Source organism: Mustela nigripes, chromosome 3, assembly GCF_022355385.1.
Source record: "Mustela nigripes isolate SB6536 chromosome 3, MUSNIG.SB6536, whole genome shotgun sequence".
Lineage (NCBI taxonomy): Eukaryota > Metazoa > Chordata > Mammalia > Carnivora > Mustelidae > Mustela > Mustela nigripes.
The window spans coordinates 60,884,057-60,908,942 of NC_081559.1; the positions used below are offsets into that span (position 1 = coordinate 60,884,057).

The 24,886-nt window shown below is 35.9% G+C and overlaps 1 protein-coding gene across 1 annotated transcript in view; it reads right to left on the minus strand.

Moving 5' to 3' along the window:
• Window positions 1-2,537: 2,537 nt before the first annotated feature.
• The window catches only part of SLC38A11 (solute carrier family 38 member 11), a 50,975-nt gene continuing 28,626 nt past the window's right edge, over window positions 2,538-24,886 (minus strand). The window contains exons 8-12 of the mRNA XM_059392757.1: window positions 18,476-18,546; window positions 17,027-17,188; window positions 13,854-13,966; window positions 11,239-11,370; window positions 2,538-3,121 (exon numbers count right to left, since the gene is read on the minus strand). Coding sequence (XP_059248740.1) covers window positions 2,828-3,121; window positions 11,239-11,370; window positions 13,854-13,966; window positions 17,027-17,188; window positions 18,476-18,546 — 772 coding nt within the window. The 3' untranslated portion in view covers window positions 2,538-2,827. The remainder of the gene's footprint in view (window positions 3,122-11,238; window positions 11,371-13,853; window positions 13,967-17,026; window positions 17,189-18,475; window positions 18,547-24,886) is intronic.

Here is a 24,886-nt window from a genome sequence, read left to right on the forward strand (position 1 = left end):
ATGAAAGATCCTATCTTAAATTGTTACACAGACAAGGATCCAATTCACAAGTTACACAGGTGTCATCCCATCTGTACGTTTAATGGAAATGTATTGCTAGATGTTTACATTCGTGTGTAAAGATATTGTTCCCCTCCTTTCTTTTTTAAATTAAGAAGTGCTTTATAAATCCAAATGTAGTGGCAACCTCAGAAATTGGTTTTAAATCCTCAAGTTTCTATGTTAAGGGCAAGAAGTGTCAGGGAGGGAATGAGTTTCGTAGAAATCTCTTATTAAATTGAGGCAGAAAATAGATATGGGGTGGTTCTTGAAGTTTTGCATGGTGGCATAATAAAGAGAAGACAAATATTCTTGCAAAAAAGATGTAAGTTTCTAAGATTTATTCTATCATAATTTGAAAGATGTTGGTAATTCATGTAAGGCAGTTTTGTTCTACAGTGGATTAGGATTAAAAAAAAAACCACCCAAATATTTATTAGGCAATAATATAATACTCAGTTCCTACCAGGAGTTTTTTTTTTTTTTTTTTTTTTAACCTACTTGAAGAGTCAAGGTTAATTTAACTTTTGGTAGCTGAAGCAATACCCAAACTACAAGATAATAGATGGTTATCCTTGATGTGCTTCTCTTTATACATTCTTGGAACTCTCATCTCTTGTGATTTTATCTAATAACTATGTAGGTCAATGTTTCTCAGTTTTGAGTAATGTAGGGATAGACGGCTGCAAAAATTTCTTACATTCCCTCAGTATGGAATGAAAGTATTTTTATTATTATTTTACAAGAACATGTGCCAATCTAAAAATAGGCACAAACTACTTAACCTTACGATTCCTAAACTATAAAAAACAAATCTACAAAGTAAATACAGAAAAGTTATACAGCCCATAGAATTTAAACTAATTGAGTCACGTGGATGTTTTATTGAAGCAAAAAAATCACACTCTGAGCCTGAGCATGGTTCTGCCTAACGTGCAGCTTTCTGTGCTTTCTACAGGTCTTTCTCACTATGACTCCCATGATGACTCACCTCTTACCACTTCTTTACTCAAACCACTGTGAAACTACCCTTTATACATTTCCTGTGGGTTTTCTTTTCTTTTGCTGTGATTTGTACAAACACATCATGTGTGTATTAACTCTGCTTGTGACATTTTCTGTTCGGCAACAATTAATACAGTGCAATCGGTTGTCAACTTGAACTACAAATGAAAAGGTGAGGTGAGAAATTTGGGGTGATTTGGTATAAGGTAGCTGTCCACATGGTCCCAAATGTTCTTATTATTTTTGGAAGAGTGTCAGATGTGAAATCCTCACGAAAAGGTGTTTTAAAAATCCTCACTAAAAACGAAGGGCCACTGTGGTGGAGGCAGCTGTGCCTGCCAGTTGCCCTGTAAGGAAGCACGCGGTGCCCTAGCCACTAGAAGACGCATCCAGTTCTCAGTTCCTTTAGGGTTTGTTCAGCTGCAAAGAGCTGCCAGGGTTTGCCCTCCACAAGTACCCACATTCAAGGACAGATGGATGCAGTGGTATTAAAACTTGGCTATTTCACCTGAACAGGGACAACTCTTGATGTGGGCCACATATGTTCCAGTTTCCCATGGACCTGACTAATGCTTTGTTGGCCTGCCTTGCAGTTCCATCTTGCCCTCCCAGTCCTGGTTTCCGCCTCTCTCCCATTAGTGATGATCCTTAATAAACACCCTGCACGCCAGACTCCATCTCATTGTCTGCTTCTGGAGAATCCAGCCAACAAGCCCTCAAGAATCTCTCAGAGGATCCCAGAGGAGTGAGAATTCCTCTTCTGAGGTCCTGACTCTTCTTGCAAGCGTCTCGTCTCTAAGTTCAGCTTCCGGTTGTATACTCCCATCAGTACTTGAAATTCAGCAGGTCCAAAGCGGACACATAACCGATCTCTTGGGCTTGTGCCTGAGAACTTGTGGTTTTTCCCTCTGCTTTATAATTTATTTAATGGCAATGCCGTTGTATTCCCACAGGATCAAAACTCGAGAGGTAATTTTGATTTCTCACTTATCTTGCTCTGTATAGTCTATTATTCTTGCTTCTTACCATGGGAAGAACTTTACTCACTTCTCCAGGGATTCACTCCCCTCTAAATAAGGTATCTCCTAAAACTGTAATGGAGACTTTCACTTTGCTCTTGGGATATCTGTTCCCTTTAATAGTTTTCAGTTTCCCTTCTCTCCCGTTCCATAAACTTTAAAAGAAACAAATTTTTTTTTCTCATAAAGGATAAATACATAAAATTCCAACCCACAATCACCTACTTATTTTGGAGTGCAGTATGTTGGCTCACCTATTGAATAAAAGAGTAATGCTTTGAGAGGATGGCAGCAAGGGCCACGGGCTTCACTTTTCCTCCTGCAATTGAGATTAAGGCAGCATAGTCATTAAAACATGAACTTTGTTTAAAATAAAGCAATAAAACAAAAAAAAATCTTCCATTTTCTTTCCCTCTTTATCTTTTAAACATATATATTTTTAAAGATTTTATTTATTTTATTTGACAGAGAGATCACAAGTAGGCAGAGAGGCAGGCAGAGAGAAAGGAGGAAGCAGATAGCCTGATGCTGAGCTAGATCCCAGGACTTTGGGATCATCACCTGAGCTGAAGGCAGAGGCTGTAACCCACTGAGACACCCAGGCACCCCAATCCTCTTTATCTTTTATAATGGACTAAAGAGTAAAGAAAACCAAGTCTTGATAAATGCCAAAATAATAATTTTATAATATACAGACTAAAATGTGTGAATGTGATGAGGTTTAGAAGTCTTTGAAAACATATATACTTTTGAAAGCAGTCAACTCATTGAAAGATACTGCTGTTTAAAACTGAAAGTTGTGTTGTCAGTTGAAGATGAGAAACTGAGATGTTTGTGAGGGAGAGATTGTCAGGAAAGCAGTAGAACATTTCCTGCCCATGGGTGCAGTCTTGAGGATTTGTGACAGCCATGAGGAGTCCAGTAACCATCACCATAACACCGACAGGAAGCATGACACAGGACATAATCTTATCTGAGTGTGTCCTCGGTTCTTCAGACAGTTTCAGATAGCATGCTGATGGAATGATAAAAATTAGTGGAGCGGCACAGAGCACACCCTGCATATTGAAAACAAGAAATAACAACATGTTACCAAATGAGCATTGTTTGGACAGATTTGAAATACATTTATAAAATGTGTTTATCTTTGTACATGCTAAAAGTTTAATAGGTTGAATCAACCAAGGGAAAGAAGAATAACCCAAGACTTAGGAATAGGCTTTCCCCTTTCTGATGATATATTTACAAATGAGAATATCAGACCTAAGGAAAAAATGATAAAAAAATAATAATTTAGAAAATAAAGCAGAAGGTAAGACCAACTTCTGGCAAACTCTTAAAATTTCCCATATTTTCAGCACACCACATTTTCCTATATTCTTATTTCAAATTGCTGAGTATCTACTATGCTATTCAAATATGAGTGGTCTATTTGTCATTTATGTACAAGAGGAGACTGACTACTGGGAGGTGTGTAGAGGATATCATCTTTCCTCTTTCTTGAGTTGGTGTAAAAGTAGGTTCCTCTCTGTATGAGAAAAGAAAACTATCACCCCTGGGGCACTTAACATGAAATAGCTTTTCTAAATCCTCTTTCAAGTAAAACTAAACATGTTAATTACCCTAGAAAATTGACAGCAGAACTAAATGACTATGACTCATTCACCCTCCCCCTACATTAGCTTATGGATAAGTCCAACCCAAGGGGGCATGTCAGATTGAAAATTATGGGGAGTAGTGTTGTCTATTATAAAAATTCCAGGAGGGGTGCCTGGTGGCTCAGTTAAGCCTCCACTCTTGATTTAAGCACAGGTTGTGATCTCATAGTCATAAGATGGAGCCCCATGTCAGTCTCTGCACTCAGAGGGAAGAGCGCCTGAGATTCTCCCTTTCCCTCTCTCTCTGCCCCTCCCCCCACTCACACCGTGTTATGTGTTTGTGCTCTCACTTTCTCTTGCAAACAAATAAATAAATATTTTTTAAAAAATATTGAGAGTTATTGACTTCAAGAAAAGATACTTTCCCTTTGAAGAGGCTAAATTTGAGTTACACATTTGGCAAATGAAATAATGTTAAAATTTAATGCATTTTAGGTGATATAGTTTTAAAAGTATATTAAATGTTAATTATACATTAAACAAAATATAACATACTATTAAATATATTAAATATAATTGTATAACAAATGGCATTCTCTTAGGCCATAAAACAAGTTTTTAAAAACAGACAATAGCAAATGTGATATCGGTTTAAAATTAAAAGCAAGCATTCCATAAAATACATGTTTTGCTCTATTTGAAAAAGTTATTATGGAAATACGTAAATATACAGAAAAGTAGAAAGAATAGTATAATGAAACCCTATATACCTATCCCCTAAGATTTAAAAGCTTTCTGACACATGAGTTGGTAGATTTCCCCAAGGAAAAATCACAGAAAACTGATTTTGAAGCTGGAGGATGTAAAAAACAGATTATAACTTGAAATAGTTTTAAAATAAATATTTTCTCAATAGCATCATTTACTAAAATTACTGCGTTATACTCAGTACCATTCTCATACCAGAAATATTACAACTATGATTCCAAAAATACAACTTTTGTAGCTTTTTGTAGCTTTTACAAAAATAGCAGAAGTCCAGCTGTAAATCACAGCTGATTGGAATACATTATGAAATGACTATTGAGGCACTATCTAAAAACTTGGGGAAGAATAAGAGGGACAACACTTCATGGAAAATATATGCCTACAGCTAGAGATAAGAATGGGAAAAGAGGTGTATAACTGTATTCTAATTTAAAATATATGGAAAATGTAATTTTGCTATTTCTAATACCTGCATACAAATGAATAACTACAAAGGTGCACAGATACAAAGCATTAGTTTTCATATGGCAAGAACTGAATGAATTATGGACTCCTTAAGCTGTCCTGAAATACTCGAAACTGACAATGTTCTTTTAGGAAAAATACTGTAGAACTCCCTCTGTGTTTATAATAATTATTATCTTCTGGTTTCTTTGAAAAAATTTGAAAACAATGAAAAAATGGTTAAGATATAAATATACGTATGTGGGTGTGGTGGTGTGTATATGTATAGAGTCTCTTCTCTTCACAGGAACAAATATGTGAGACTAATGCATCTCAACTTCAGAGTGCTGAAAATGCTATCAGGATGAAAACCGCCACCAGCTGCTGTTAAGAAGCTGTCATCAGTCAGCATTTTGGGACACTTCCAAACCTAACTCGCTGGGCAGTCCAAAGCAATGGGTGTTCTGTTTATGCTATAATTCTTAAGAGTTGAGAAAGTAGTAATTAGTGGGAAAACTATATAGCTGATGTTTGTACTGGAAGAAGTCCAGCTGAGTATCTTGTCTAGATAGTGGTTACTTTCTTAATATTTGAAAGCCCAGTCCTGCTAGAGGTTGTTGTTGGGACCCAAGATCATCCGTAGAATGACACAGCAGTTCCATCTGCTCTTTTTCCTATAAATTCGTCCTGCTTATTTGATCTATTTAATATAGCCTTGTGTGAGACTACACCACTGGCTTTGGAATAATTTTTTGGAATTGCTAGGTAGTATGTAAACATCCCAACTTTCATTAAAGGGACAATAAGATATAGCCTTATTTTAAAGGCAAGCCAGCATAATAATAATAACACTACTGATGCCAGGGCATTCTGCAATTTGCTGTAAGCAGTAGGTGTTGAGAATTTTTACTGGCAATACAAATTGGGAACTTACCTTAATTCTCTTACCAGAATAGAAAACTCTCTAAGGGTACAAGGCAGCTGAAAACTAAACAAAAGAATGCTTATACCTCTTCTAGGTTTCTACTTGGTAATCAGTTTGGATTCTTATACCTTGAAGAGAAACTCGGGCTCACTCAGGAGGTCTTTGGCAGCTTGGACTATGCCTTGCTTACCCTGATGGCTATATCTCTCTATGTGGGCTCACGCTGGATAATTGGCTTGCTTGCTTCCTCCTACTTTAAGCTGTACACAATGCTCATTGGGCTGGTTACTCTGGCCACAGGCCCCAGCTGCTTCGTCTTTTCTCTTTGTACTGCGAGTAAAAAACCCACCGGGCCCAATTACTGTAGATGCCTTTTTTCTCTAATAGCAACATCAGTGCCCAGATACTGGATTCTTAATACCAAGAATGGGACTTCTATTTATTTTATTTGCTTCTAAAATGAATCCTTTAAAATTGAGAGTGCATTTCCTTTGGAAAATATGTCATTGTTGTCTACTATTATAAAAACAATGAAATAATAAGGAAGCTACACTCTAAATGGGGTTTTGCTTTTTACTAAGTAACTAATGTAACTCCAAATATTTATCCTATACTATTCTAGTCACAGTAAGTAACAGCATTTCCCCAACTTTGCAAATTGAGAGTCTGATTCTACTACACATCTCGCAAGTGAAGATCATTATTCTACTTAGTGATGATTCAGACACCACAGTAGAAAAGAATTCTTAGAGTACAACAATTGTTAACTAAGATAAAACTATTAGCTAAAAACTAATTTAGATGAAAAACTTTCAGTTCCATGTTATTTCATCTCCTGGTATTGATTTTAACTCATTATTAAAGTCTAACCATATATATTATAGATTACTCTTAACCTCACTTATAGGTAAGTTTAATACATAGGCTTTTAACTTAAAAATTGGATAGAGAAATGAACCTAAATTTAAAGCCTTCTCTTTAGGAAACTTTAGGCTACCACAATAATTAAAAATGTGGTCTATAGGGGCTGAAAGCTTGTGTTCAAATCTTGATTCTGCCACTTACAGGTAGTGTGAATTATTTAGTCACTCTATTTAATCACTCCGTGCCTCAGTTTCTTCATCTGTAAAACCAATACAGATTAAGGAAGGTAACACATGCAAAACACTTGGCACAGAGTCATCAATACATGTTAGCTCACACTGTCATTCTGAAGTGGAACACAGCATGCTTTAGATCCGGCCAACATTCGTTATTGAGAGAAATGATGCCTCATCTGGCTCTATTAAATGTGACAAATGTCTACATGAAGGGAGCTGAGAAAAGACCTGAATATGTTGTTGTGCATGCCAAGAGACTTTTGTTGATTGGAAAAACATAAGCTCAGGTGATCTGTAAAAGAATGGAGATCCTATACCACATTCTCACAAAATGCCTTCAGTGATTCAGCATTTCCATGCAACAACTGGTGCTTATCACAAGTGCCTCCTTAATCCCTACCACCTGTATAACTCATCCCCCCATCCACCCCCCCCCCTGGTAATCACCAGTTCTTTCTTCTTTTTTTTTTTTAGTTTGTTCTCTCAATCAAGAGTCTGTTTCTTGGCTTGCTTCCCTCTTTTTTTCCCCTTTGCTTGTTTATTTCCTAAACTCCACAAATGAATGAAATCATATGGTATTTGTCCTTCTCTGACTCATTTCACTTAGCATAATACTCTCTGGCTCCATCCACGTTGTTGCAAATGGCAGGATTTCATTCTTTTTTACAACTGAGTAATAGTCCATTGTATATGTATGCCACATCTTCTTATCCATTCATTACTCGATGGACATTTGGACTTTTCCCCTAGTTTAGTTATTATAGATAATTCTGCTATAAACATTAGGGTGCATGTATCCCTTTGAATTAGGGTTTTTGTATTCTTTGGGTAAACACCTAGTAGTGCAATTGCTGGGTTGTAAGGTAATTCTATTTTTAACTTTTTGAGGAACCTCCCTACTGTTCCCCGGAATGACTGCACCAGTTTGCATTCTTACCAATACTGTAAGAGAGTTCCCCTTTCTCCACATTCTTGCCAACATCTATTGTTTCTTGTGTTGTTAATTTAAGCCATTCTGACGGTTGTGAGGTGACATCTCATTGTAATTTTTTTTCATGGTAATTTTGATCTGTATTTCCCTGATGATGAGTGATGCTTAGTATCTTTTCACGTGCCTGTTGGTCATCTGTATGTCTTCTTCCCATTTTTAAATTGGATTATTCATTTTGGGATTGTCGAGTTTTATAAGGTTTTTATATATTTTGGATACCGACTGCTTACAGGTGCCACTTGCACTCTTCTCTCATTCCATAGGCTGCCCTTTTGTGTTGTTGACTGTTTCCCTCTACGCAGCTTTTTACTTTGATGTAATCCCAATAGGTTATTTTTACTTTTGTTTCCTTGTCTCAGGAGACATATATAGCAGGAAGTTGCTATGGCTGATGTCAAATGGGTTACTACTGCCTGTGTTCTCCTGTAGGATTTTTACAGTTTCAAGTCTCACATTTAGGTCTGTAATCCATTTTGAATTTATTTTTGTGTCGGTGTAAGAAAGTGGTCGAGTTTTATTCTTTTGCATGTTGCTATCCAGTTTTCCCAACACCGTTTGTTGAAGAGACTGTCTTTTCCCGTTTAATATTCTTCCCTGCTTTGCCAGTGTTTAATTGAACATATAGTTAACGGGCTCACTTCTTTAAACCAATGTAATTGGGTTATTAGGTCATAAAAGACAACTTAAAACTCTTATTTGTCTTTTTATGAGTATCTATATAACCAGGTTTTAAAAAAAATCTAAGAATCTTGAATCATGTTTAAAATTTTTAAAAATAGTCTTCCACAACCAGCTCAGATCTTGACTTTGAAATAGACATTCATCCAATATTCTGCCCTTATTATTCTATAATACCAGAATTCTGTCTTAAACACAAAAAAATTTCAACATAAGTACAACAGGGAATATTTAATGTAATTAAGTGCTTACAATTTTGTTGTCAGAGAGATAAGCAATTAGCAGAAAGTTACTGTAATATTTACAAAAATATATCATTACTAAAAAATTAGAAATATGTATGAGGTTGCTTAACTTAAAGGGAATAAAAAATTGTTAGGCGATCAACATGTGGTGAGCTCTCAGGTAGTTGATAAACATATTTTTTTAATACCAGAATCCTACAATACTAAAAGAACACACAACCAAAGATGAACTCAAATGAGACATTTACCAAAGTAAGAAACAACAGATCTGGGAATCATTATGTTGATCACACCTCAACACAGATGAAAGATTACTATCATTGTCAATGCCATTAATTTTTGGTAACACTTAATATACCAGTGCTACTCTAAAGGATGTCTTTTATGTCCAGAAACATTTGTAGAAATAGTTCCTGATCTGTGGTCCCAAGAGGCAATTGCCCATGCAGTAATTTGAGTACTGTGTTCTTAGCACTATGCCACAGACTGTGGAGGATGGAAGAGGCAGCTAAATATCATTCTTGTCTTCAAAGAACTTACTCTCTGGTAGGGAAGGCAAGCTTATGGACAGTCCAAACAGTACATGATAACAATACATAAATCAAGTTAGTGCACTGAGGTCACAGCCATCCACTTACAAAGATCAAGGCTGGAATGTGAAATGATTTTGTATGAACTGTCTAGCCTTTGGCCTATGCAAAACTGAGAAGTAGGTGAAAGTTACCTTTGATATTCATGCATCTTTCTATGAGATTTCTTTCTATTGCTGGTGGAATAGATGTTTCTCCAGGGTCCTGTGGAAGGGACCTACTCCCTACTCTTCGTATAACCTTCTACGAGAACATCCTCAAGAGTCTATTACTGACTGAATCTGTTTTGTCTGTAACTTCAAATTCAGATGGTTATCTTGAGGGAATAGTGTCTTGGGCACAGACAATAATACCTTCACCTATCCCTCAACTCTCAATGGAGTGAGGAAATAATGACATGGGATCTCATCTGTAAAAGTCTGCCCTCCCTTTGGTGCACAATTAATAAATGCTGAGTGGTGGAATTCTGAGTAGAAATTCCATAAGGATTGTAGAAGAGTAAAATTAATGACTCTAAAATGGTAGATCCATTTCTATTCATTTCTCACCAGATGGCATCATTGTCCCAGCTCCACAAAGTAGAACGGAGGAGTCATTCCTGATGTGTCCCTCTAGCCCCCTCTGTCACAAAATCCTGTTAATCTTTTCTTATATGTGTCTTTTGGGAATCCATCTCTTTCCTTTCTCTTCTTCTTGATTTATATAGCAGTTGAACTTTTCATGTTTATTTGTGAGATTGTAAGCTCCATGAAAGCATGGATCTTTTCTGATTTCCTCCCATCATTGTATCTCAATTATATAAAAATAATATATATTTGATCAACAAATAAATGAATTAGAAGTTGCACTAGACCTTAAATCTTTGTATATTTGGACAAAAAAAAAAGAAAGGAAAATAGTAATTATAAAAGAATAAACATAAGCCAAAGGATAAAAGAAAGAACTAATATGGCTTACTCATAGGCCCAAAATAAGATTGATTAGAGTTAAAGGTGGATTTGGGAAAGTAAATGGTAAATAACCTTCTATAGAAGGCACAGGGTCAGATTAACAGAGGCAACAGAGTTTATGCTTGCTCTCGTAGGAAAGTGGAGATTTTCAAACATTGTCAAGATAAACTGGAAGGAGAACTTAAATACGTGCTAGTTGAAACGCAAAGCCAGTTTTAATTCAGATGTGATATGACGGGGACTTAGACTTGGGAGAGAGAAGTAGAAATTATGAGGGAAAAGTCTAGAAAAGGAAACAAAATATTTTAAAGAAAAAGAACTTGGGCTGTGGTAAGTGAACATGAGGTATAGATATAAGTCTCTTCATTCACAATTTTTTAATGAATCCCTCTAGACCTATTTTTATGCAGCAACTTCCAGATCTACTTAATATATAGTTATTTTTAGTAATATTTATGTGTATTATAGAAAATAAAATAGGAAAAAAGTGCTCCAAACCAGGGTGTCTCAACCTTAGCACTACTGATGTTTTAGATTGGATAATTCTTTATAATGGGGGCTGTCCTGTGCATTCTGGGGACTTTAGCAGCATCCCTGGCCTTTCCCAATAGATGCAGAAGCACCCACCTATCCACCTGCGACAGCCGAAAATGTTCCCTGGTAAGGAGGAGCAAAATCTCCCCATTAGAGAATCACTGCTCTAAAAGTATATAGTTTTAGAAAGTACACAATATCATCATTGTAATATTTATTATCACATAACAAACACATTTTCATCTCATTTCAGAAACTGATACCTTTGTTAGGGAAAATCCTTTGTTAAATGTAAACATTATTTTTGAAGAGATTTTTAGAATGGAAGGTGTAAATTTTTAAATGTACTTACATTGAGTTCTAAAACTTTTCCAAGACAATCAATCAGCAATGATATAAGCATGGCTACAGTAATGATAACCACTGTAACAATAATGTGGAAGACCAATGAAAGATTCCCACCAAAAAACACATTGGTAATTACCTGCCAAATAAACACATTATTTAGAGAGGGAGTCTCAGAGGCATGCAGGACTTATCAAGAAAGTATATCATATTACAGCACTTAGGACTGTATAAAAAACTACCAGTAAGATAGTCAGTCAAATCTTAAGCCATATGAATGTCCTCTCTTTTCCGAAGTACTTACACATAGACAAACACACACTTCAATAACAAGTATTCTTTGTTGAATTATTAGACAGGCCATAGATTATATTAAAGACCCAAAACATGGTATATAATGTGTGAAAAAACACATTTCTCAAGTGTTAGAAAGATCTTGGGAAGTTACTTATAAGGTATTTGAACCCAACAAGAAACAATGATACTATTTAGATTATTTGAGTGAGAGGAGATTGAAGAGAATCAACCAATCTAAGAAAACAAATAGTGATCAATTTGTGACTGGATAAAAAAGGTCAAATAGAATTTAGAACTAGAAGGAGCTTTAGTTACCTAGATCTAACTTTCCTTAATTAGTTTTATAGCAATCCTGAAATGTCCTTGTCCTACTTTGGCTTGAGGTAAGGTTTAAAACATGGGTAGGATTTAGAGCAGAATTAGAGACTGAAGTAACAGTGTGAAAAGAGCAAAAGAGGAAAGAAGAACAGGAAAGATACCTATGAAAGACAAAAAGGAGACAATCTGAATAGGGTTGACTCTGTGCAAGAGAACCCTGAGACAAGAGTTGGAAATGGTAGAAGGTCAGATGCTGGGGACCTTAATGAAACCAACTCTGCAAGCTGTTACTTACCTAACATTCCTCACAGACTGCACACTGCCATCACCCTGCTAACAATGACCATGAATAGTAATAAATTTTACTCATTTATGGTTTTGCAATGGGTGATATTTTTTCAGGTATTTAAAATTCATTCTTATAGAAGTCTCTAATATATGATTATAATAATAGAAAATCACTGAGTGTGGCAGACTAGTGAGAGATACTCATTAGTGGTACGGGCAGGCTTTTTCGTGTCCTTGTATGTGGCTGGCTACTTTACCTACAAGTAGAAATGGCTTTGACTGTGTTTATGCTAAGTGTGTGTGTGTATGTGTATGGGGGGGGGATAGAAAAGAGAGAAAAAGGAAGTGAATGAGTAAAGTATATTTGAGGTTCCTCTGCCTAGTATTTGCTACCAAGGAAGAGATCTTGATTTGGTTCTATCTTCCCATCACGGCAGCTGGAGAAGAAACAAGTTCCAAGGACTAAAGATATAAGCTGTGCAGGTGGAGTGACTCAGATGGTCACCAGAAACCACATGAGAAGGTACCATCTGTTCACCGCTGATCTACAGATCAGATCTGAACCCAAAGTACTAGGCAGAAGCTAAAATAAAACCATTTCCTGCATCCAACAAGAGCAATAAAATTTCAAGGTTCTTAGATTTGAAAAGTCTTCATAAAGTTTAGTCTACTTCTCCCTTATACTCAAGGTGGAGAACTGGACTGTGAGTTAGACATTTGTAAGCGAGGACAAGTGCTAATTGTAAAAGGATATACATAGTGCTGAACATTTCCTTATTCCATTTCCCTGAGCAGTTCCTTACCCCCAGAACTGGCATAAGGTTAAGTACTGGTCTTTCTCTAGAAGCCCTATGGTTAGTTAGCGTATTTAAAGCTCTGTAGGCGTTTCACTTCACACATTAGAACCATTCACATGGTGCACTGTGTAAATAGCCTCTAGGAATAGATCCTAAAACTAAGCCCTTTTCAGTGTGATTGCTGAAAGAACCACTGTGAAGCAGGATCATGCTTTTTTCTGCTGACTGGTACAGTGGATTTTTCGCTGACTGTATAAGGGTTTCCCGACAAGCCATGTTCTCCAGCTTTACACAAAAAGAATGAGTTCTTTTTCACCTAATCTTCCTTCAAAAATCCATACACATAGTACAAATACATCACAAATACATATAATATGAAATATACGGTCTATTATTTTACATGGTATAAAAATATAAATATATTTGTATAAATATATAAATGAAATATATCTGTAAAACTAGTGGTTTAAGTTGGATTTTGGTTTTCCATTGACAATAAGGCATTTTGGTTTTTTCAGAATAACAAAATTGATCAAAATCTGTTCAAAGGATGATTTTGTAAAAAATGTTTTTAATCTTAGTACTTAATTTCTTTGTAAGAATGTTTTTAAGAAAGAACAACTTAGTTTGGCTCTATTAAAGGCTGGCATTCATTATGGAATGCAGTTGTATAAATATTTATACTTATGCTAATATAAACTAAACCACCAAACATCATCTTCAAATCCAACATTTGAAAAAAGTAATTTGTAAACATGTGAATATAAATTTATTTCTAAACTGGTTGAAAAAGAAATGTTTAACTTATATGACTTGTCATGCACTTGTAAATATGCAGAATTAAATTATTTACAAATCTTCCTAAATTAAATGTAGTAAGAGGAATTGACTAGGTAAAATGTTAGAAAGGAATTGTGCTTACCTCTCTAGTCACAAAGCATTCAATAGGATACGTTAAAATGACGGTGACTGCATAACAGAACCTTCCGAATGTTACCAAATCATCATTTCTGCAATAGTTTTCAAATAAGTCTCCTAGAGAATAATATAAAATAGATGAATTTCAACAGAATATTTGAAATAAATATCTAACAAATCAGATATTGGATATTTATTATATAAGTGGAGCTCCATGAACTCCATTTAATTAATAGAAGAGACTGCCAACTCTAAATACACGTTTTTTGTTTTCAACAACTATACACACTGATAACACTTTCAATAACTTCTCAATATTTTCAATAACTATACATACTGATAATAATATCCTGATATTAAAACTAGTACATATTCCACGTGAAGATGAATTAATCAGTGACAGTTTTTCTCTTATTCTCAGTTTGTTTTTAGTAAATCTGCCTTAAATTTGTATCAACTTCTGGAAAATACTTTCATCCATTGTCTTCTGACACCTGAATCAACTCCCTAAATTCTTGTGCATTAGCTTAATAAACTTGCTTCTGGTCTTTGTTTCTGGCAAATAAGTGACTTCGTTATTAAAAAAAAAAAAAAAAAAGTCTGTTAAAATAAACAAATTTCCTTTTGAAATGTTATTCTTAGATCAAGGGCAATCCTGAAAGGAAGAGTAGACCAGTACATCTGGGGAGCTGAATTTCCTGTAACCATGCTATCAGGTTTAATCCCAGACCCAGGGCCACAGCAAGGATTCACCTTTCATGGTATCTGACATGTACCCGAGTGCAAGTGCACTGATACAAAACTGTAAAAATATGTTTATTTCTGAGGAAAAGCATTATATTTAATTAGTTCCAAACTAAACAATGGACCATGTACACCTTGAATCAATTCTTTTTTTAGAGACTATATTTTCTCAGACATCTATGAAGAAATGGAGGGATCTGATGAGGGCCCAAAAGTCATGTCAGCAAAAAGTTTCCCAATACTGAAACAGACACTATTTGGGCTTATTTATTTCCTAAATATAACACACTTACATTTTAAAATTTGGGTCAGATTTTCCAGTTAGATTGAAGAAAAAGTCAAATCAAAGTCACATAGTACTTCAATGTTTAAGAAGAAAACAAAACTATACTTCTGTTTTTTTTTTTTTTTTCATTAAAAAGTTAAATGATGCCCTCTGCTAAGACTTACTTTAATGACTCTTCTCCCCTCCCCCTATAAATTGGAGCCAATGTACATTACTTTCTAGGGTCCCTTTGGGGCAGAAAGGGATTAAACCACAAAGCAGTCCTGACAGAGACCTGCTTCAAGGTCGACTGAAAAGATTCTACCACTCAGAGAAGAGGACAGAAGGTCTCTGATCACCAACCTTCACTAAAAAAATGGATCCTACACCTTTTCCAAAGGGGCTGAGAATGTCAAGAATACCCTCGACTTCTTTACTGCCTAACAAGCTAAAAGGGAAAAGAAAAAAAGCATGCAGTTTGCACAGGTAAGACCAGATTTGCCCAAAATGGAATGGCCTGAAGAAACAATGTCAAGTTTATTCCAGCTTGCGTCTAAGGATATCTTTGGGAATTATAGCTAAGTTAAAAAACTCAAAAAAACAAAATAAAATAAAATAAACAAAAAGCCCAAACCAAAACCAACCTGTCAGCTTGGTTAAATAAAGATTTAATTGTATCTACACAATTACCACCGATAATATCACCAGGAAGGTATGAGTAAGAAAGAGGGTTTATGTCTTACAGGGAAGGCATTTAAAAACCAAGGTTTTGTACAGACTGGCCCCTACAGGCCATTCACCTTGGCAAATGATGTAGCAATAGTGATACAAGGCAGTATTTTGAAACATAATTTTTACCAAGACTTTCACAGTCACTTCATTGCTGCACTCAAATGGCACATATACAGATTACATTTTTGATGGCATTGGAATTATGTTAAACACTTTGTTTTGAAGCCGTTTTTACTTTTTTCTTTATTTCTTGAGAAATCTCTGCCTATAATCATAGTCATCTGCAACTATTTGAAACAATACACCCAAGAGTACCTCGTATTATATGAAAACTAAGTGAAGAGGAGCTTGAGGGTAAGAGACAGCTTTTCATGGGTTGCACTTGACCAAAGTAGGTTAGACAGCAAGAGAGAGTGGAACCAAAAATTGAACTGGAAGTCAGGAGACTTGTTTTCTACTTTGTCACCAGCCAGCCTGGGCAAGTTTCTTCACCTCTTTGTGTTTTAAGCAGGGGGTAAAACTAGTTATTCCACTTACCTTCATAGGGTTGTTTCAAGGTCAAATGAGATAATAGACCGGCAAAAGCTGTGACATGTCTGAATCACAGCATTTAGTGGGCTGTCAGATTACCCTGGGTATTATACTACACAGAGAAGTGAGTGCACAGGTCAAAGGAAGCAGAAGAGATAGCCACTCCGCTGTTGGGCCTGGGTGAACAGGGGAAAGAGAAATAAATTCAGTGTGGGGTGGTGTGTTGGAAGAGAGGGGGAGGGGTGGGGCTGGTTTTGTGGGAAAGATGATGTTTTGTGCTTAAAGCAAGAATGGGATCACTCAGTAGGAATGTCCTGCAGGCAAGAGGCTAGAGATGAAAAGAAAGGTCTGGACTAGAGTTTAAAACAATGACAATCTCCAGAGGATTTGTTGAGAGAAAAGAAGACAACTTGTCTGAGCCAGTTAATGGAAGGTGGGGGAAGAAGAGGAGAGAAGGTAGGAGAAAGAAAATATTAACAGAGTGAAAGATGATATGGCAGTGCTCCTTCTCCTATAGGAGGAAAGACAGGACGTTCAGAACTGTCATGTGATTCACAGAGATGCATGAGAATCAGAACCAACTTTAGAGAGTGAGAGGATGCTGGCGTTTCTGAAAGTGAAGCTGCACTAGAGCAGTGGAGAGGGAAGCCAGATTTCAAGTGCTTTTAAGTGAAAGAATGGAAGAAGAGAGGGAAGGAACTACAGAACCAAGTTTAGCAGCTGAAAAGGGAGAAATCCAGGAAAACAGAAACAGCACAGGTGGGAAGGTAGAGGAGAGAATGGATAAAAGAGATCAGTGAGACGTTGAAGTAGAAAACTGGGTATAACTGTGCCCTAAATGAGAAGTGACAGAACCACTCCATGTGAGTAACAAAATATGATGACAACTGAATCTCTCATTTTACCTTGGGTGAAGCCAGTAAAGGTCAAGTATCCACAGGTAGCAAAGAGAGTACTGATGAGTACAGAAGCCAAAGTGGACATGTGGATGATGCGGGACCACTTAGCGACTGTGGGGTCTTCCAAAGAACCATAAACTAAGAAGCAGTTATGGTGACAAATGAATGCTGCAATACAAAAAAGAAAAAAAAAGCACCATTAAAGCAAGTGTTACTGGATTTCCTTCTCCTTTGGGGCCCGCGGTGTCACAGGGCTTCGAAGAAAGAAGAGGTAGATCAGAGTGGTGGGCAGCAGCAAAGGGAGGTTTATTGAGCAACAGCAATGTGAGAGTACAAAGCTCTGAGGACAGCAGGACCCAAGAGGATTGCCATTAGAGTTTCTAAAGCTATAGGGGTTTTTATGGGCTTGTTGGAGGGCTGTTTTATCTGATTAGCCCTCCCAGCACCTGTCATCCAAGCACATTTTTATCATCTACCTATCACATGGGAAAGGCTGGAGGGCTCCCTCCAGCATGGTGTAAAATCCTTTTAAGGGTGGTTTTCTCTTAGAGCAGGGGCCCCTGTCCCTGCTTGCCTGCCTTCCAACTGTCCGTCAACACAAGCACTAAGATTCTCTTTTTTCCTCCAAAAATTCAGAGATGTATGGGACTTTGGAATGCTACTGAACTGAAGTTCAAATACATAAATTTATTTAGCTCTGTCAGAAAATAACTTTTTTAACAACTGTAGGAATGAGAAATTTCACTCATGTTAGACTTATGTGGTCTCTTCCTGTCACTCTTGATACAAACCAGTCCTATCCAACTTTCTCTCCCATTTTCCATTTCCTGGTGGCCTTCCAATCTTAAGGGAAATCTAAACAGCACTATATTTATCGTCCACGGCTTCCTTTCCAATCTGGGATATAGCAGAGTAGCTTTAGACATCTGGCCAATTTGTAATACCTTGTGTGCAAGGTTTTGAATAAGCAAATAACACTTGCTAGATTTTCAAGTTAAAAAACAAGATGACCAGGGGCACCTGGGTGGCTCAGTGGGTTAAGCTGCTGCCTTCGGCTCAGGTCATGATCTCAGGGTCCTGGGATCGAGTCCCGCATCGGGCTCTCTGCTCAGCAGGGAGCCTGCTTCCTTCTCTCTCTGCCTGCCTCTCAGTGTATTTGTGATTTCTCTCTGAAAAAAAAAAAAAAAAAATCTTAAAAAAAAAAAAAAAAAAAAAAAAAACAAGATGACCATAATGAGTTTTCTGCATGAGAAAGAGACTCGTCCAAATTAAATCAAATTTTAGTGATGAGTGAGAAAAGTTTGAGCCTAATTTTATGTTGGCACAAATTAGATCATATGCTGTTAATAGGAAGTATAAAGCTTTGGACATCTGCTCTCCAGACACAAATATGAAACTTTTTCATTATACCGAAGATTCCGTATTGAGACAGGGCCTGTGAAATCATACACTCACCGAATGACATCACGCCAAGAGCCTGAATGGCACTGGGTTTTGCAAATACCCAAGCATCTTCTGTTTTTGGTCTAGAAGATAAATCAGGTAATTTAACAAATGAGCAAACAAATGCAAGCCTAAGCATGTCAGAGAACAAGAAATGGTGTCACAATAAAAACTGAGTATCTTTAAGTCAGAATTAATAAGGGTCCCCCATTAATTTTCTTTAATTATAAATAATTTCCCAGGAACATGCATGTTATGGTTCCCTCCTGTCCTCTAAAATGCATGCCAAATACTTGGGAAGACTTTATTCTTAGATACTTAAAATATCCACTGACTACCTAATTTTATGACTTTTTTACTCACCGATTTAGCAACAAACATTTGTTATGTGCTCATCACTGAAGATACTGATTGAGGGAGATACAAAAATTAATAATGCAATGTTCCTCCTCAGCTAATCAATACATCCTTCATTCCCCTTTAACTCATTCTCCAGGCTCATCCTACCTCAGGGAAATTCATAGTTGCCACCACAGTTTACTGAAGAGGGTAGAAATGAACTAATATTAACTGAGGATATACTTAGCTATATTCTGGGAATTATCCTATGATTTTTCAATCTTCACAGTAACACTCAAGTATTATTGTCACTATGTAATACATTAGGAAAGTTAAGCTCTGGGTTGTGATAAAACTTGTCAAGCTTCCACAGATAATAAGTGAAGCTGAGATTTGCTGTCCGTCCCAGTATCTCTTTCACAGTGAACTTTCAGTGACCTCAAATTCCCACCTGTGGAAATAGTTCTCAAAGACATTTTGGAAATATATGAACTTTAAATTATCTTAACATTCTATTTCTTAGTGGAATTTAAATACTTGCCAACCTGTCTACTGGCAGAGATTGGTCTCCCTAGTTAACGTATCCCTGAATAACGGCGAAGAGTCTAGGTTCTGAGATCAGACGGCCTGTGTTAGTTTTCTGGCCCCTTCCACCTATTAGCTGTATGATCTTAGGCTTTCTGTGCTTTCTGTGCTTCAGTTTTGATATCTATAAAATGAGGGCAATAATAGTAGTACCTAATCCATTGAGTTATTGCGTGAATTAAATGAGATAGAATATGTAAGATTTCTGAAAGAGAGACTTACATATTATAGTCAGTGTTTAATAACTGGACACTAATATTATTAGCTAATTATTATTATTATTAATTGTCATTTAATAAAAGTAGACATAATGGCTAAAATATTTCCAGCTTCCATGAAAAGGAAAGGCTTGAGTGAAACCCAAAAGAATTAAGATAGAAGAGGGGAAAAGGGGAAGAAGGGTCACAGAAAGCATAAAGCAATAGGTGTAAACCCACCTATTTCATAAGTTAGTCATTCTCCAAGTAAAACAGACACACAAAAAAGTCTCATTTGCTTTGTCAAAATTAGTGGGATTTATGCATTGTCTTATTTCCCTCCCTTCCCCACCCCCCCATATTTGAAATGCGCAGTTACAGGCACAAAAGAACTAGCTCGCCTGGGAGGGAGGCCTCAGGCTGCTCTAAGACTTGTGATTCCTGGTTTTTTGAGTGGGAGCTGCTGCCACCTGCTGCCTCCACTATTCTTACTGCAGTGAACATGAACCGATAAGAGCACACCTGTCAAATTCCAAGGTTATTATGGAAAACCACAGACTTTGTTCACGATCTTAAAAAAAAAAAAAATTCAGAAAAGCAAGCAGCACTAAAAACTACAGAAACTGGAAAGATTGTAAGCTTTTTAATATGTTTTAAAATACCTACTTTCTCTGTTAGGGTATCTGCACATGATTAATACTCATTTTTCCCTTAAGTACAGATTATAGTGGTGTCTTACTTTTTAACTCACTTATTAGTAATGAAAATGTAGGAGTTTGATTTTTTATTTTTCTTCCTCCATTCAAGTTTTTAAACTCTTTCCTGTCCATATGTTGCACTGGATATATTCCAAGATGGAGTATGAACTGTTACACAGAGACAATTTTGAATTTTTTGCGTTTGCCTTAATGATGCTGATTTTATGATTTATTTGTTTATTCATTTATTTTTGAGAGAGAGAGAGAGAGAGCAAGTGACGTGGGGCGGGGGCAAGGGACAGAAGGAGAGGGAGAGGAAATCTTAAGCAGGTTCAACACCCAGAACAGAGCTGTGCATCCAAATCTAGGGCAAGGGACATTGAATATGGCTTTCTGATATTTTATAAAATAGCCTGAAATTAGAATTAGTTGCAGAATCAACTAGCTACACACACACATACACACACACGCACATGTGTGAAAAAGAATGAGAGAGAGAAGAGAGTGTGTGTGTGTAAGTTTCTTGACATATTTAGAGATTTCTGGAAACTTGATACCCACAATGATTGAGAAGATGAAGTTATATACTGCTCTGATTTTAGACTATAGATGCTGAAACACAAAATGAAATATCAAATACAACAAGCAGTGTGTAAGAGAAAGTCATAAATAGACAGAATTTTTCAAGTAAATACGAAGGTTGTTCAATAACAGAAAAATCTATTAATGTAATTCATCTCATCAACAGATTAACTGAGAAAAAATGCTTATGTGCTTTTAAAATATGTAGAAGAACCTACAACCTAGTATTTACTTTGAAAAACATGCTAAGCAAGCTATTAATAAAATAGAACTTCTTTAATCTGATAGGAATATCTCCAAAATCTATAGCAAATGAGACATTTAAGTGAAAATTTAATGTGCTATGGTGGGTGCTGTGAAGTGTGTAAACCTGGTGATTAACAGACCTGTACCCCTGGGGCTAATAATACATTATATGTTTATAAATAATTTAAAAAATTAATGAATAAAAAAAAGTAAAATAAAAAAGTGAAAATTTAGACATATTACAATTAAAGGTGGAAATCAGATAAGGATGTTTACTATCACTGCTTCCAGACTATATTACAGGAATTCCTAGTTAATGCAATAGAATAAGAAGTTCTAAGATACATAAATCATTGGAAATGGATAAATAATTTGAACACAACAGAATTGTGTACACAGAAAATTCAGGGGAATTTACTGACAAGCTACTGGAATTAATAAGAGTATTTAGCAAGGTTATAGGATATATGAAATATATATATTTGATACATGAAAATCAATATGGTTGAGGTACATAAATAATAACCAATTAAAATGTTTTTTAAATGGCAGTGGTAATAAAAACACTACATATTTTAAAAGATATGCATAATTGTAATGGCATGATATAATTGTATAGAAAGACATGTATAAATGAAAAGATATACCATATCCATATTTATGAATAGGAAGACTCAATATCATGTAGATGTCCATTCTCCACCAAATTAATATTTAAATTCAAAGAATAAAATATGATATTCAAAGAGAAAATATATGTTTTTTAAAAACCCATAAAAGCAACATAAAAGTAAGGATTGATAAATCTGATAATGTTTGTATAATAAAATAATCCATTATAATACAAAGATAAGCTAAAGACTTGGAAATGAAATTTGTCATGCATAGAAGATACTCCAATAAGCAATGAACAAGAGACAATTGACAGAAAAGGAAATGAGAATGGTCAATAATTATGCTATAAGTTGCTCACTTTCCTTTATAATCAGGGAAACTCAAATGAAATCCATAAAGACATTTCACAGTTAATTCAACAATAGCAAAGTTGATAAATTGCTGGGAAAGGACAACTTGCAATTATTATGGAGGGAACTATAAATTGTAAAACACTTAGGAGAAAGGTTTGATAGTATCTAGTAACGCTGAAGGTACTCAAAGTTTGCAAGCAAACAATTACGATTCTACATATATATTCTAGGCTAGGAAAGCACACATGTGCACCCAAAGATATGGATAAGCATGTTCACTAGTGCATCATTTTTATTAGCCAAACTTTGGAAACTACCTCAACTTCAAGCAATAGAATTGATAAATCAATCCATAAGTAAAACATGATATAATCATAAAATTGTGTCTTATGTGCAGTTAAAAAGACAGTGCTAACTGTAGCAACATGGAAATATATGGCATACAATACTAAAGGAAAAATGATGAGTCATAGAAGAGAATGTGCATTTTTTTTTTGCCAGAGTGGTTATTTATGTATATTTCACAAACATACTAATCAATACTAGATATTGTTGTCAATACATAAATGCATAGTACAAGTATAAGAGCATAAACAGAAATGATTTAAACCAATTTAAGAATAATAATTACCTCTAGGGAAAGAGAAATGGATTGACTTTTAAATATGATAATCTATTACTAATAAATATTGAAGTAAATACAGAAAATTATTTCAAAAAGACCTAGCCCAATTTCCACTTCCTGAACTTTATATGATTACACAATATTTTCTACATAAAACCTTTCTGGATCTGAACCTAATTTTTAGCCTTAAACTTCCATAAATACTCTACAACTGATACTACATTCTTCCTGCTTTCCAATCTCTTGTTCAATTCATTCAATATTCAACAAATATTTGTTGACCACTACCAATGTAGCAATCACTCTTATAAATCACTGAGGCTACTGAAGAAGAAAAAGACAAAAGAAAGAAATCAACTATCTTGGAGTATATTCTATATCATAATCTAGAATAGCACCGTATAATAGTGCTTTCTGTGATGATGGAAATGTTCTATACCTTTGCCATCCCATATGGTTGCTACTAACCACATGTGGCTCTTGAGCCTTGCCTTTGAAATAATGGCTAGTGTGACTGAGGGATTAATTTTTTTTAAAGATTTTATTTATTTATTTGAGAGAGAGAGAGAACGAGCAGTGGGGAGGGGCAAAGGAAGGGGAAGAGAAAAAGAGAGAGAGAAGGAAGCAGACTTCCTGCTGAGAAGGAAGCTGGATGTGGGGCTGGATTCCAGGACTCTGAGATCATGACTTGGGCCGAAGGCAGATGCTTAACTGACTGAGCCACTCAGGCACCTCTATGGAATTCACTTTTAATTTTATTTAATTTTATGTAATTTAAATAGTCACATGTGACTAGTTACTACTATACTGGGCAATACAGAGCTAGAAGGAATCATATAGATAACTTTTGTTGAGAAACCTAATTCTTTTCTTTTTTTTTTCTAAATTTTATTTATTTATTTGACAGAGAAAGAGTGAGCAAAAGAGAGAACATGAGTGGGAGGGGAGGGGAAGAGGGAGAGGGAGAGGAGAAACAGGTCCCCTACCAACCACGGGCTCAATACCAGGACCCCTGGATCATGACCTGGGCCAAAGGCAGCCACTTAACTTACTGAGTCTCCCAGTCACCCTGGGAAACCTAATTATTTTTTAATGGTCTGAAAGAATTAAAGAAATTACCTAAACAGGTTTAATTTTTTCCGTTGTGTAGAGGTACGTGGGTGGTTCAGTTGGCTCAGGTCATGATCCTGGGGTCCTGGGACCAAGCCCCATTTGGTGGGCTCCCTCTTCAGTGGAGGGCCTGTTTCTCCCTCTCCCTCTATCCCTCCCCCACCACTGTTGTGCTCTCTCACTCTGTCAAATAAATTAATTAAAGCTTAAAAAACCTTTTTTCCTATAGTATAGCTTATGCTATATATTTCAGTATTGTTTACCACTTGAATTTTCTGAAGGCAAATAGAAGAATGGTGGAGTTGAGTATAACGATAAAGAGAAAAAATACTTTGTTAACTTATAAAGAACCATGGATATCAGAGCTTCTTCAAAATTAAAAAAAAAAAAAAGCAAAACAACAATAACAACAACAAAAACCCCAACAAACTGGGAGAAACAAACTGAAGTTGTTATTATGAATAGAGACCTGGCAGAAAAGACATAGTACATAATAGTCATAACCGAAATACTATAAAATATGAATCAAATAAATGAAATTTAATTTGTATTAAATAATCAGATTATAGGATGAGTGCTTTTTTATTTATTTAAAAAAAATTTTTTTTAAAGATTTCATTTATTTATTTGACAGAGAGAGATCAAGTAGGCAGAGAAGCAGGCAGAGAGAGAGAGAGGAGGAAGCAGGCTCCCGGCTGAGCAGAGAGCCCGATGTGGAACTCGATCTCAGGACCCTGAGATCATGACCTGAACCACCCAGGCACTCCATGAGTGCTTTTTTAAAACAAAGTATAATTCACATTAAATTATCCATTAACAGGGAATGGCTTTCAAATGATCACTCAAATTCAAACATACTAATTAACATACAACTCTTCTGGAGTATTTATTTTGTACAAAGTGAGGCAAGTTTTCTTCTGAAAAAAAATCCCCAAATAAGAACTACTCTCCAATTCGTCTTTGTTTTAGATTCTTCTACTGCTACTGTTGAAGTTTATTTCCCTGAGGAACTGAAACCAACTGCATTCACTGGTGTGTGTCTAGAGTTTGCAATGGAAGCCAATAATTCTGAA